This window comes from Apium graveolens, chromosome 2 (genome assembly GCF_009905375.1).
Source record: "Apium graveolens cultivar Ventura chromosome 2, ASM990537v1, whole genome shotgun sequence".
In the NCBI taxonomy this organism is placed as follows: Eukaryota; Viridiplantae; Streptophyta; class Magnoliopsida; order Apiales; family Apiaceae; genus Apium; species Apium graveolens.
This window is the reverse complement of record NC_133648.1, coordinates 20,337,345-20,350,436: the sequence shown is the minus strand read 5'-3', so window position 1 is coordinate 20,350,436 and position 13,092 is coordinate 20,337,345. Positions and strand designations below refer to the sequence as shown.

Below are 13,092 nucleotides of genomic sequence, written 5' to 3'. Positions count from 1 at the left end.
GTACTTTTAATTCTTCTTTATACTGATGCATCACTTTATACACGGGCAAGGCGGCAGGCAACTAGTGCGGCCCTGATAATTGGCGTATCATGTGTTTTACATACTTCTGGCAATTACTATTTGTTTTCGTTCACAGAGTAAACTACACAAGTACAAACAGTAAAGCAACCAATGAAACATAGTTGAAGGCAGGGGTGTACTCAACCGCATCCCGCCGCTCATCCGAACCGTATTTGAGGATAATCGCGAAACGCGGGTTGGTTGTGGATTTAAATTTTAAAAACCGCTCATTCGCGGTTTGGACGCGGTTTTAAATTTTTGTAAATCGCAAAATCGCTACCGCAACTTGCAATATATATTTATAATAAAATATATTTTCAAAATGTAGTTGATATCATATACATTAATAAATATACACATTTATCAACGTAAATTTTTTTATCCTTTTCTTTTTTCTTTTCTCTCACCTCCACATTTTTATATGTTTTTAATATCCTTATTCCACACGGATCATTTGTTTATATTTTATTTTTGAATGTAATTTATCACGTAACCTAAACTTCAATTTATTGATATTCCGAATTTATTTTTTTGCAAATTATTAATTATTTTAAAATAAGTGGTTGAACCGCAAACCGATCCGCAATAACCGCAAATGACGCGGTTAACCGCAACCGTATTGCGGTTGCGGATGACAATTTTTTAAAACCGCTCTTCGCGGGTTGGTTCGACTTTTACACTAAAATCGATCTGATCCGAACGGCGTACACCCCTAGTTGAAGGGAGATGGGAAAGGACCGAGGGAGAAATATTAGCAAAAAAAAGTTAATTATATTGCATCTCCATCTTCACAAACATATTTCCTATCAACTATTCTACAACATCGGGAAAAAAATAAATAGATCGAATTACAATAAATGGCTGAGACCAAAAACTAGAATAAATAAATAAGAACTATACAGTTCTACACCCTCAACTACCGATTCACATGCCACGTCATTTTACCCATGTCTAACAATTTAACTGCTGCATCAGCCTTCAGTTCCCTTCAAGTGACAACAACCTTGTTTATATCCACACTGCCTGCAGGAGTTCGCCCAACAACATGAAAACATGTATTCTATTCAAAAGCTGGCAGAACAAGCAGTAAAAACACATTTTTTTTTAATATTTTGTAATGAAAAGAATTTATTCTTAACCCTTGTTATCCTTAACTGACACTTCAATGACAAGGGCAAAGGATACAGAAGAAACAAAAAGAATTTAAAAACCAAGTGGCCAAAACTTTATATTAGTACCTGATGATGGTCCAAAAGTCTGATGCTTCCAGTAGAAAAATTGGGAAATCTGTACATGCCTCTGGAATAATATTCTACCCGTCCAAATATGTTTACAGATCACTTTTAGGTTTTTTTTTACCATTTCTCCAGTAAAGTGATGTTCCATCCAAACATAAAGAAGTATCTATGTGATTTCCTTCGAGGTTCAGTAATAGATTGTCTTTTTATCATCAACATCCCTGGCTCAAATTAGCTGCACATGCATCTATATATAGACAAGATCTCAACTTGTGCCTGCTCAACTTCATGACTCCGTATTAGAACCACCACAACAAGTGTCAGCAGTATTGGTTGTACAGTCAAAGAAGCAATCTCCAAGATGAGTAAAATATCACTATAATCCAAATCGAAAATTCATTCATTCAGTAACTGAAGTATCCCTCGCATCTGAAGATACGGATTCTCTAACAGCTTTTCATTGTTACTCTGCAAAGGAATAGAAAGAAATTACAGGCACGTCAGATACTCAGAAGTCAGACCTATAGAGTGCTGCTTATAGGGAAAAAAAACTATCTAGTAGCAGGACAAGCAAAACAAAGCATATGGCAAGTAAAGAAGGCATTGTTACCATACTACTAGACCTGACAATACTGGTATACGACACGTGAACACGGTACGAAAAGACACGAATAATTAGTGTTTGGGTTCGAAAATTTGGTACACGAACACAAAAGTACACGAACATGACAAAAACAAAAATGTAATTAGTGTCGGGTTTGGGTTTCCAATACACGTACACGACACGGAACGAAAGTACACGGAATAAATAAATAATTAATTAAAAAAATATAATATATATATATATACTAAATACCAAATATGAATTTTACCTATTCTAAATAATATATATAATTGTAAATATTAAAATATATTTTATTATTCCTTGACTACGTGAATGAACACTTCACCATTTAATTATCTATTGAATTTTTTAACAATTAATAATTTTCGTATATAATCCGTGTATTTTAGTGTACTAAAGCGGGTAAACACGAATATATTAGTTCCAGGTTAGTGTCACCAAATTGGTACACGAATGCAAATCCGGGTCGGGTCCGGGTTTAAGATTTGGTACACGAAAGTACACAGAATATTTGTACACGACACGGAACGTTGCCAGGTCTAAGCCTGAAAAGCCCGGGCTTTTTAAGGCCCGGTCAAAACCCGGGCTTTTTAAGGCCCGGTCAAAACCCGGCCCGGTAGCCTTTTGTGCATCTCTACTACATACTACACTACTGCCAAGCTACCAGATAGTGGGCGTACCTCCGTAATAATATTAAGTATGCATTTTAAGTTTTTAACTATATCAGAAATCACAAGACAAATACAGAAATTAATTGCTAAATCAAGCATCCATCTCTTAAATTGATAAGGCTTTAGAGTGACATTTGGGGAACCTTATTCCATGGTCCTAACATTTAGTGTATGACAAAAGGTTTTTCCTAAACAGGAAATTCAACAACTTGAAAAGGTTGTAAAAAGAGCAGCAGTCAAGAAGTCACATCATAAAGCATATGCATCATAAGAGAACGGAATATTAAGCACATGTTCCAATATTGTCAGAAGTTTAAAATGACATCAAACTAGAAATAGTTCCAACCTGCTGAGCTCTATAAACAAGGCTTGAAAGCATATGTTGGTAACTTTCCGGTTCCTCTGTCATCATTCTCTGTAAAATTAATCTCATGTGTTAGTTCACACTAACCAGGAAACAGAATGTGAAACTAATAGAAGGCTGTGAAAAATTTATAATAATCTTGCCTTCAGAAGGAAAGTTGACGAGTAATATGCCACCCTAGAGTCTGTATCATCCAAGAGCTCCCTACCAAAAACAGAGAGTTTATATTAGGTCATTATACACATTAGACCCTTTGTCTAAAGCATCCAACTGCAAAGATACCTAAAGAAATCGTCACCGCCAACTTCTAGGAAAGCAGCAGGTTCAGAAGTGCACTTGCCAACTAAAAGTAAAAGAAGCGTGGCTCTTATATCTGATGTGGCACCAGGAATGTTTCCTCTACCTTTACTACCAACCGAAACACCTAATGCAATGTTGTCTGTAGCTGCACTAGCAAGTTGAATCAAAGGCCAGTAAAACAAAGCAGCAGGGACTCGTGCAACCAATTGCATGGGTACAACGGCTTGTCCTCGGAGTAGTAGCGCAGCCATTGATGCCGTCTCACTTGTTAAAGTATCATTCTTGCTACTAAATTTGCTCTTCGTGTCCTCCATGAGATCCTCCCCACATGAAGTTCCTGATTTAGCATCATCATGAAGTGCATCTCCACTTGAAACTGAATTTGATGGGAGTACTTTCAGGCACAGTTGGGAAAATAGAATATAGCACATCTGTTAACAAATGGCAAACAAAGATTATAGAATAAGATATCTTGAATTGTATTGCAATAATTCTCTAAAGTATTTCCAATAAATTTACTACTTGCATATGTCAAGTATTCTTATCATGAATTGTTTCTCAAGGACTACCCAATATATATACTTGTCCAATGAAATCTAATATAACAATTAACAGTTGATAAACACTGGATCAAACTGAAGAGTATACCATGTTTTAATTTCTCTGCAAGAAGTAGGAAGAAGTGGTGCAACAAAACCAATTATATTTATCTATATTCCATGCTATTATATTACTTTAGTAGTTATAATGTCCTGCTCAATTTGTAAGCTACAAATCTTCTTTGAATAAGATGGCATACATCAATATTTACTCCCAATCAAATTTAACAACACAAGTCTACCGTCTTTCAAAATTTACCTTCAATATATTTAGGCGGTCTGTTTCGTTTATCTGAGCCACCAAGGACAACGCAGTACTCATAACATCTATTACTGCACTTGCTTTTTCAAGACGACTCTTTTCCTGTAAATGTTCAGGCGCGTCATTGTTCAAATGATGGATTTTTTTCTCATCCAACAAAAATTTGCATCGTACAAGAAGTCTATCGAGAACAAACAGAAAGCCCCATCTGATAAGGCTATTTTTTGACTTCAGAAGACCACATAAAAGCCAAATTGATAAGGGAACATCTAAATCCTCTGAATAATCATTGACTCCGGCAAGAGCGATCTTTTGCTGCAAGTACTTAACATTTGACCATATTGTGTCTTTTTTATCATTAATTTCTGCCATGAGCAAATCACCCAACCACAGATACCCATTTTGACGATAAGGGATTCTTTCTGAATGAAGGAGAGAATGTAAAGTGGCCCATGCAAGTTTTGCTTTCATGCAGACATCATTCCTAAGAACTCCGTCCTCTATACTTTCCAGATAGGTATGCGATTTAGATATATGTCTCAAGTGGGAAAACTCTGTGTCTAAATTAGAAAATGAACGAACGATTGTATCAAATCTCTCAATAATCTTTTCTTGGAGCTGCAAAGAGAAGTTCAGATAGAAATATAAGAAAACAAAATCAAGTGACCCAGGACGTACAAACAAATCATCAGTAGGTATTGCATCTATAACATCTACCAATCAAAACTTCAATGAAACCAATAAGACCCAGCACCACAAGGTTTATTATATACAAATACTTAGACAAATAGAACAGCCTAGAAAACAAAGTATCCTAACTTTATACGACAAAGGCTATGACATATTAAGTAAACAATAACTCTGTTCCCTTGTATTTTCTCGAAAACAAATGCTAAATTTTCTTATGTTAAACAATTCACATGTGCGGTAGTTTATAAATTGCTACATTTCTCAAGGTCTTGAAATTAAACTAATGCATAACCAGATTACCATATTCAGTCTGTCACAGTTGGCATATCTGGACAAAGCAGCAGCTACTGATCTTTTTAAGAGGTCCCCAACGCCATCCACCCCAAGCCTGACAGAAATATGTAAAGCTTCGGGCGCGTCTGCGAGAGTGAGCAATGTTGCAATAACTTGACTCTCATCATCGCTATACTCAGAAACTCCAGAAGCCAAACATGCCTCATTTATTTGATGCAAAACATAGTCAAACAGAATCATGTAAAGATTTCTCCTGTCATCCCTCAGATTTGCAAGCACGAACTGCATAGAGAAGGTAATTCGATGAGTATCTACAATATAGCATATAATATAGGTCCAGCCATAGAAATGTATGGTGCTGTAATTATAAAATCGCATACAATTCTTGCAATGACCCAAAATCTCATAGCCCTTTTCTGTATTTCATTTTACTTTAACTATGTCCATTCCCCTATTTTAGTAACTCATTATATCTATACTAAATTATATAATCGAACATGGGTATAATTCTTAGTGTGTCGGTAGTATTAATAACATATTACAATTTATTATCTATAGAGCTCTAAATGATAGACACAAATATTTAGAGTTCGAATCCCAACAATTACACTATAAAATTAATATTTATACTATTAGCTCTACACATACTAGCTACCAGAGTTTTATGGTTCAAGTACCATTAAGAACATATTAAATATATATTATTATATTATTTATCTTCGGAGATACTTAAAATGAAACATGACCCAAAATACCCGATTTAACGTGGCAACATACCGAATTTACCCAACAGTGAACTTGACAATTTTACCCACCAGAAACATCACTGCATAGGGCGTATTTTAAATCTATCACCCCCCCCCCCAATCTGACACTTAAGCATATGAGCATATCCATACCTTTGTCAAAAAAATCTTCAATCTTATATGTGACATTAGTTGCATCTAAAACATTCGATGCTTATATATACCCAAGTGTATATCATGTTTGTGTAAGAGTATGCATCTTAATTTGCTGATTCCAACTGAAGGTGTCATACATATATATATATATATGTATGTATATATATATGTATGTATGATTGTATGTATGTGTGTGCGCGTGTGTGTTTCAGAAGCAGAAACGAGGAAATTTGATAGATGAGTATGTCCGTATTACATAAATCTGGTAGTGGTTCGTCTATAAGCTGTTGTTAAAGTGTAACAGCTTGATACACTGTAATCGAAATGTAAGTACCCAGATATGTTTCATTGTGTAACGCATGTGGTTAATGCTACTACAAGGGAGGCGTATTCGTTCCTTCATTGTGACTTTATACATGTATTGCAAAGACGTATCCGTCTGCTACGGTCGTTATGTTGGCCTAGTTGTTTGATAAGCTCTTCCCAACAGCGTAGTATCTACTTAAAATACTTAACAAAGGTTAATATATAGTTAGTAAATGTACAACTATTAAAAATGGCAATGATATCAATATTAATAATCATGTATACGTACATGATACATATACAGTACTACATATAAATACAATATATAGAAATTATATTATTTTTATACAACTACGACGCAAAAAAACATTTAAAAGTAATATTGCATTATATATATATGTATTATATATATGTGTGTATATATATATAGGTCAGCGCTCAAAAGAGAACCCCCTTAAAAAGGGAACTAGAGAACCTTTTTAAAATTAATTTTATAATTCAAAAACGGTGTAAATGTTTTTTTCATTTTCGTAGTGTTTCCATGAAGTTAATTACAACCTACAATTGTTTAAAAAATTCAAAAAGTCCTGAAAAAAAAATTTAGAATCTACTTTTGAATCTCATAAATTATAAGAAAGTGTTTTTGAATCTCATGAATTTTGATTCAAATTTGACTTTAAAATTTATGTAATGACTATTATAATATTAATGAACAATTATGTCTTAAACAAGCTAAAATAAATAAATTAGAATCTTGTTTTAGATAAAAGGTTCTCTCGTTCTCTTTTTAAGAGGGTTCTCTCTAGAACCATACTCTCTATATATATGTGTGTGTGAATATATATATATATGTGTGTGTATACATACACATAAAAGGGAACGAGAGAACCTAATATTTAAAACGAGATTCTAAATATATTTTAGCATATTTTAAGAAATAATAATTCAATTAACATTATAATAGTCATCACTTAATTTTTAAAATCAAGATTTGAATCAACATTTATGAGATTCAAACACATATTCTTTAAATTAATGAGATTCAAAAATAGTCTAAACATTTTTTCATGATTTTTTTAAAATTTTCAACAAATTGTTGATTTCAATTAACTTTATGAAAGCCCTATGAAAATAAAAACACATTTACACTTGTTTTCAAGAGAGTTCTCTCGTTTCAAGAGAGCTATATACTATTATTATATTGCTAATCATATTTGATTAGTTGTATTTCTATATATAATATGGAGTCCAGCCGCACACTGAGCCGGAGCCGGATGCGGCTTTTATATCTTTTCTCCCTTATACAGCGAACATGGGAGATAAAGGGTTTTTCCACCTGAAGCCCATTTCTTTGAAATCCCACGAGAGTAATGCCAATAAAAGTGAAAATGAGAGGCCAAAGTAATGAGAAAATGACTTGTAACTGTGAAGCTATAAGGTATCATGGGCCTTTAAGCTACAATGATCCGAGGAATGATAATGACGGTTACGATACAAGGGAAGCCGATGAAGCGCTAGCAACTCATATTAGAATTCTAGTAAATGCAGTCGCAGCTAGATCCAGGTTAAGCAACTCACGTCCTATTAACTCAATTCTGAAATCATAGGTAGGTACTTCCAACTTTAGGGATCTGATGCCCAAATCTTATTGTTGTTGTCAAGTCTTGGCCTATGTTAAAATAGGAATCTGTGAAGTGTTCCATCAACTAAATACACCCTGCTGCTTCTCAATTCTTGATTAAAACAGTGCCAAAGCAAGATGCTCGGCGGAAGACCTCTAATCTACCAATTAATTTAGTTAGCATCCTACGACTTTAGTTCCAGAGGTAAATAAACCGAAACTAAATAGGAAACTACCTAACAACATTGCATTCTATATGCTATTTCTTTTATCCTTCGTATAATCACTTGCTTTCTTTAACTACCAATGACTGCTTTTTTTAGCTGACATTTGTAATTTAGCCTTGATGTAGCGTAACTTAACACTTATGACCTAGGGCAGGAAAGAGGATATTACCCCAGACTTACTTTCACTATGCATTCATTCGTGCACTATGCACTATCGATTCTCTAGCAACCTACGAAGAACATATCTCCTTTAGCCAGGTATTCAAGAAAGAAGAACATCATTAGAAGCCAATATGCAATGAAATGATCTTTGATTGGTCTCCTCTACATAGCGTTTAGCCCTCCAGTGTATGTTATACCAATAATCCCTAGTTTAGCCCTCCAGTATATGTTATACCAATAATGCCAATCGCTCTTGTTGTGACTCCGGAAGTATGATTCTAATCTCATATCCTTACAATACGAAGATACCATGCATCGGGGGTGGGATGTAAAATAAGACCCCACAACTGTTGAACCCTGACGCATTTTATCATGGACCAAAAAGCTACTTGGGTAGAGACCGCTGGAACATCATTTTGATGTGAAGGGCTCGGATCCTTTGCATGATTTCATGTGAGGAGCTACCTTTGATGGGCTTTTAATTTGGATAGATTAGTGGGCCTTCTTGCATGGACTTGGGGGTCTTGATTTCGTAACATGGATCATTTCATAACATAATAATTTTTCATAAATATTTAACCCCATACACACTATCTTTTTGTGCACTGAAAAAATTCCTCTCCCCGGTTCGGATTTGAGTACGAAACGGCCCCAACTAAAATTATATCAATAGTTACGATTCTATGTTTTGCTTTTCGCGGATATCTCTACGCGTTTTAACCCCGACCCTAAATCATGGTATCGTCACGCGTTTTAACCCCGTCCCTGGCCCTAAAGAATAGTAAAGAAAATGTCGCAATAATCAAGCGTAATAGGATAATAATCGAGCGTAATAGGATAATAATCGAGCGGAATAGGACAATAATCGAGCGAAGCATCAGATAGTACTCCCTTTTCTCTAATAGTAAGGTATTAGGGCACCCTTTCATAAAAGATGGAACAATCCCTCACTCGACACCTCAAAGTTGACAAGTACAAAAACACTAAGATCCGTCTTCGTTTATGTAGCACCACTTGCTTCTAATTGTCTTTTACTGGCTTATTTCCAGTTACATGATGGGATAAAAGAAGGGATCGACATAGAAGTGGGTAACAAGAAGGATGTTGTAAGACGTTTAATGTATGACAAGTTCATGAATATATTCCTGAGATGAATATGAAATCTAAAAAATGGAAAACTAAGGCTCATAATAAGATTTTTTTTAAAATGTTAAAAGTGTTGTAAATTGATTGTCATATAGTTAGTCAATATTGCAATAGTTAGGCTATGCATAGATTTGTAGAAATTGTTACCTTGCATTTAATACTTGCTCCCTTTGTTTTACTATAAATAGATTGCATCTGTGAATGAAAATTTTGCACCGAGCAATTCTTTCTATGCTCGTATTTCCCTCCACTCTTGCTCTCTAATTTAGTAGCTCTTTTATGGTTACCATTATTACTAGTATATTACAACACGTTATCAGCACGAAGCCCTGCCGAAACTGAGAGGGATTGTCCACTTTAATTTATTATTGGTCGGAGATAATCTGCATACGCAGACGTCCGTATGGCGGGTGAAAATCCATTTGTTATTTTATATATAGATCTGTTTATAATATCAATGATAATAATGATATATACATTGATTATTGCATACTTGTTAACGCACCCGATTAAGTAGGATTTTATGTAATATTTACATTGATGATTAAAATTTAATAATTTTCGTGTTAATTCAGATTTAGTATGACAAATATTACAAGCTTGTCGTTCGTTTCCTTGGACATTTCTGGCGATAATTATTTATCATGGGTACAAGATGTAAAGTTGCACTTGGGTTCAAAAAAATTAAGCGATACAATAAAGGCAGAAAATAAATCCACGGCTGAAGAAAACTTTACCTCCATAATTTTTCTCCGACACCACATGCATGAAGATTTAAAATCTAAGTACTTAGAAGTCGAGGATCCTTTTATATTATGGAAAAATCTAAAGGATAGGTTCGATCACCAGAAACTAGTTTATCTACCTGCAGCTGAAAATGATTGGGCTAATTTAAGACTTCAGGATTTTAAGAGTGTCCGAGCATATAGCTCTGCTTCGTTCAAAATAAGTTCTAGGCTTATTATGTGTGGTGAGAAAGTTACGGAGAAAAGAAAAATCGATAAAACACTATCAACTTTTCACCCCAACAATATCAATTTAGCAGAGATGTACAGGGAGCGCAAATTTACCAAGTTCGGGGATCTTCTATCAACTCTCCTCGTTGTTGAACAGAATCATGAATTGGTGATTAAGAATCATCAATCCCGTCCAACAGGATCTGCCCCATTACCTGAAGTAAATAACATGTAATTCCAGCCGAATGTACGTGGAAAAGGGTATAGAGGTGGACGGGGCCAAGGGCGGTGCCGTGGATGAGGTCGGAGCCACGGGCATTTTCGTCCATATAACAACTCTGGTCACCGGAAGTGGCAATCTGAATCACAGAGTAAAAGAAAGGCATCACGAGGAGGAAAAACTGAAAATGTTTGCTATAGGTGCGGCATGAATGGGCACTGGACACGTAATTGTCATACCCCAGATCATCTTGTTAAGTTATACCAATCTTCTCAAAAATCAAAAGAGAAAATGGTAGAAAAAAATTTCGCCAACAATAACATAGATGATTTTCCGAGAATCACAACTGAAGGAATAAGCATTAATGGTCCGAATGAACCTAACGAAACTCCCATATGGGAGGCTGAACATTAGTTTCATATAATTATTATAGTAGTGTGTATTGTGTGCTTTATTTTGTTTGAACTATGTAGTGTGTTATGTTCTTATCAAATAAATTATGTTTCTTAATTATATACAGAATGGATTCTGAAGATATATGCATTGCTGATTGTGGTACAACTCATACGATTCTACAGAACCAAAAGTATTTTACCCAAATAACCAAAACCAAAGCTCAAGTCGGAACGATTTCCGGCGTATCTAATATAATCGAAGGTTTTGGAAAAGCTAGTTTCGTCCTACCTAACGGTACCCACATACACATTTCAAATGCATTATATTCTAGTAAGTCTACTAGAAATCTTCTTAGTTTTAAAGATATCCGACTCAATAATTTTCACATCGAAACTACCTCTGAGGCTGATAGAGAATATCTTCTTATTACTTCCGCTAATCCTAGCAACAAGAAAATCTTAGAAAAGTTTCACTCACTTTCTTCAGGATTATATATAATGAAAATTACAACTATTGAGTCACACAATGTCGTTGCTTCCAAACTCATAGATCCAAAATCTTTTACACTTTGGCATGAAATATTAGGTCATCCTGGCGTCTCTATGATGCGTCGTATTATAGAGAATTCTACTAGTCATCCTCTTAAAGATTTTAAAGTTCTTTCCAACAATGACCTTCCATGTTCAGCATGTTCTTTAGGAAAATTGATTACTCGACCATCCCCTACTAAAGTTCAGCTTGAAAGCCCAATTTTTTTAGAAAGGATCTAAGGGGACATATGTGGACCTATACACCCATCATCTGGCCCATTTAGGTACTTCATGGTATTAATCGATGCCTCAACTAGATGGTCTCATGTTTGTCTTCTCTCAACTCGTAATGATGCTTTTGCAAAATTACTTGCCCAAATAATCAAATTACGAGCTCAATTCCCAGATCATTGCATTAAGTCAATTCGTTTAGATAATGTCGGCGAATTCACATCTGCAACTTTTGTCGATTATTGCATGTCTGTAGGAATCTCAGTTGAACACCCAGTTCCTCATGTATATACACAAAATGGGTTAGCCGAGTCCTTTATCAAAAGACTCCAACTTATTGCAAGACCGCTGTTGTTAAAAGCAAAATTACCTACGTCTATTTGGGGTCACGCAATACTTCATGCTGCTAATATTATTAGGATTAGACCAACTTCCTACAACCAACATTCTCCGCTACAACTGGTACTTGGTCAAGTTCCTAATATTTCTCACTTCAAAATTTTTGGATGTGCTGTATATGTACCGATTGCTCCACCACAAAGATCGAAGATGGGAGCTCAAAGAAGAATAGGTATCTACGTTGGTTTTGATTCCACATTTATAATTAGATATCTGGAGCCTCTAACCGGAGAGGAGACTTATTTACCGCAAGATATGCAGATTGTCATTTTGACGAGTCTATGTTTCCTCCCTTAGGGGGAGATAAACATTCAAATAAAGTTAATCCTGACATAACATGGAATGCATCAGGATTATATTTTCTAAATCCACGTACCGGTCAATGCGAACTTGAAGTTAAAAGAATTATTCATATGCAAAATATCGCAAACCAAATGCCTGACGCATTTAACGATTCTAGAAATATAACTAAATCTCATATACCTGCAGTAAATACTCCAGCTAGAATAGATATACCAATTCAAAAATCAGATACAAAAGAATTGGTCATAGAATCAAAGCCACGCCTGAAGCGTGGTAAACCGGTCGGTGCAAAAGATGTTGCACCACGAAAAAGAAAAATAAAGAAAATTGCCCCTGAAGTGGCACATGCTCCAGAAGAAGTAAATAACCCTGAATTGCTATTATCTCCTGAAGAGATTCCAGTCCCTGAAGATACGGGATTAAACAATCATGAAATTTCAATAAATTATGTGCATGATATGAAATTATGGGATCGAAGTAAAGCCATAATCGATGATGTATTTGGGTATTCCGCAACATTGGATGTAGACATAAATTCTGATCCTGAACCACAAAGTGTGGATGAATGCCGTCGAAGAAAAGACTGGCCA

At 35.2% G+C, this 13,092-nt stretch overlaps 1 protein-coding gene across 2 annotated transcripts in view; it reads right to left on the bottom strand.

Annotated features, from left to right (window-relative positions):
- Window positions 1-989: 989 nt before the first annotated feature.
- The window catches only part of LOC141707081 (uncharacterized), a 28,957-nt gene continuing 16,854 nt past the window's right edge, over window positions 990-13,092 (bottom strand). The window contains exons 12-18 of one of the 2 annotated variants that reach the window (XM_074510064.1): window positions 5,110-5,385; window positions 4,117-4,737; window positions 3,241-3,689; window positions 3,102-3,162; window positions 2,941-3,009; window positions 1,299-1,766; window positions 990-1,131 (exon numbers count right to left, since the gene is read on the bottom strand). In XM_074510064.1, coding sequence (XP_074366165.1) covers window positions 1,695-1,766; window positions 2,941-3,009; window positions 3,102-3,162; window positions 3,241-3,689; window positions 4,117-4,737; window positions 5,110-5,385 — 1,548 coding nt within the window. In that variant the 3' untranslated portion in view covers window positions 990-1,131; window positions 1,299-1,694. The remainder of the gene's footprint in view (window positions 1,132-1,298; window positions 1,767-2,940; window positions 3,010-3,101; window positions 3,163-3,240; window positions 3,690-4,116; window positions 4,738-5,109; window positions 5,386-13,092) is intronic. The other variant, XM_074510063.1, reaches the window with a different exon arrangement.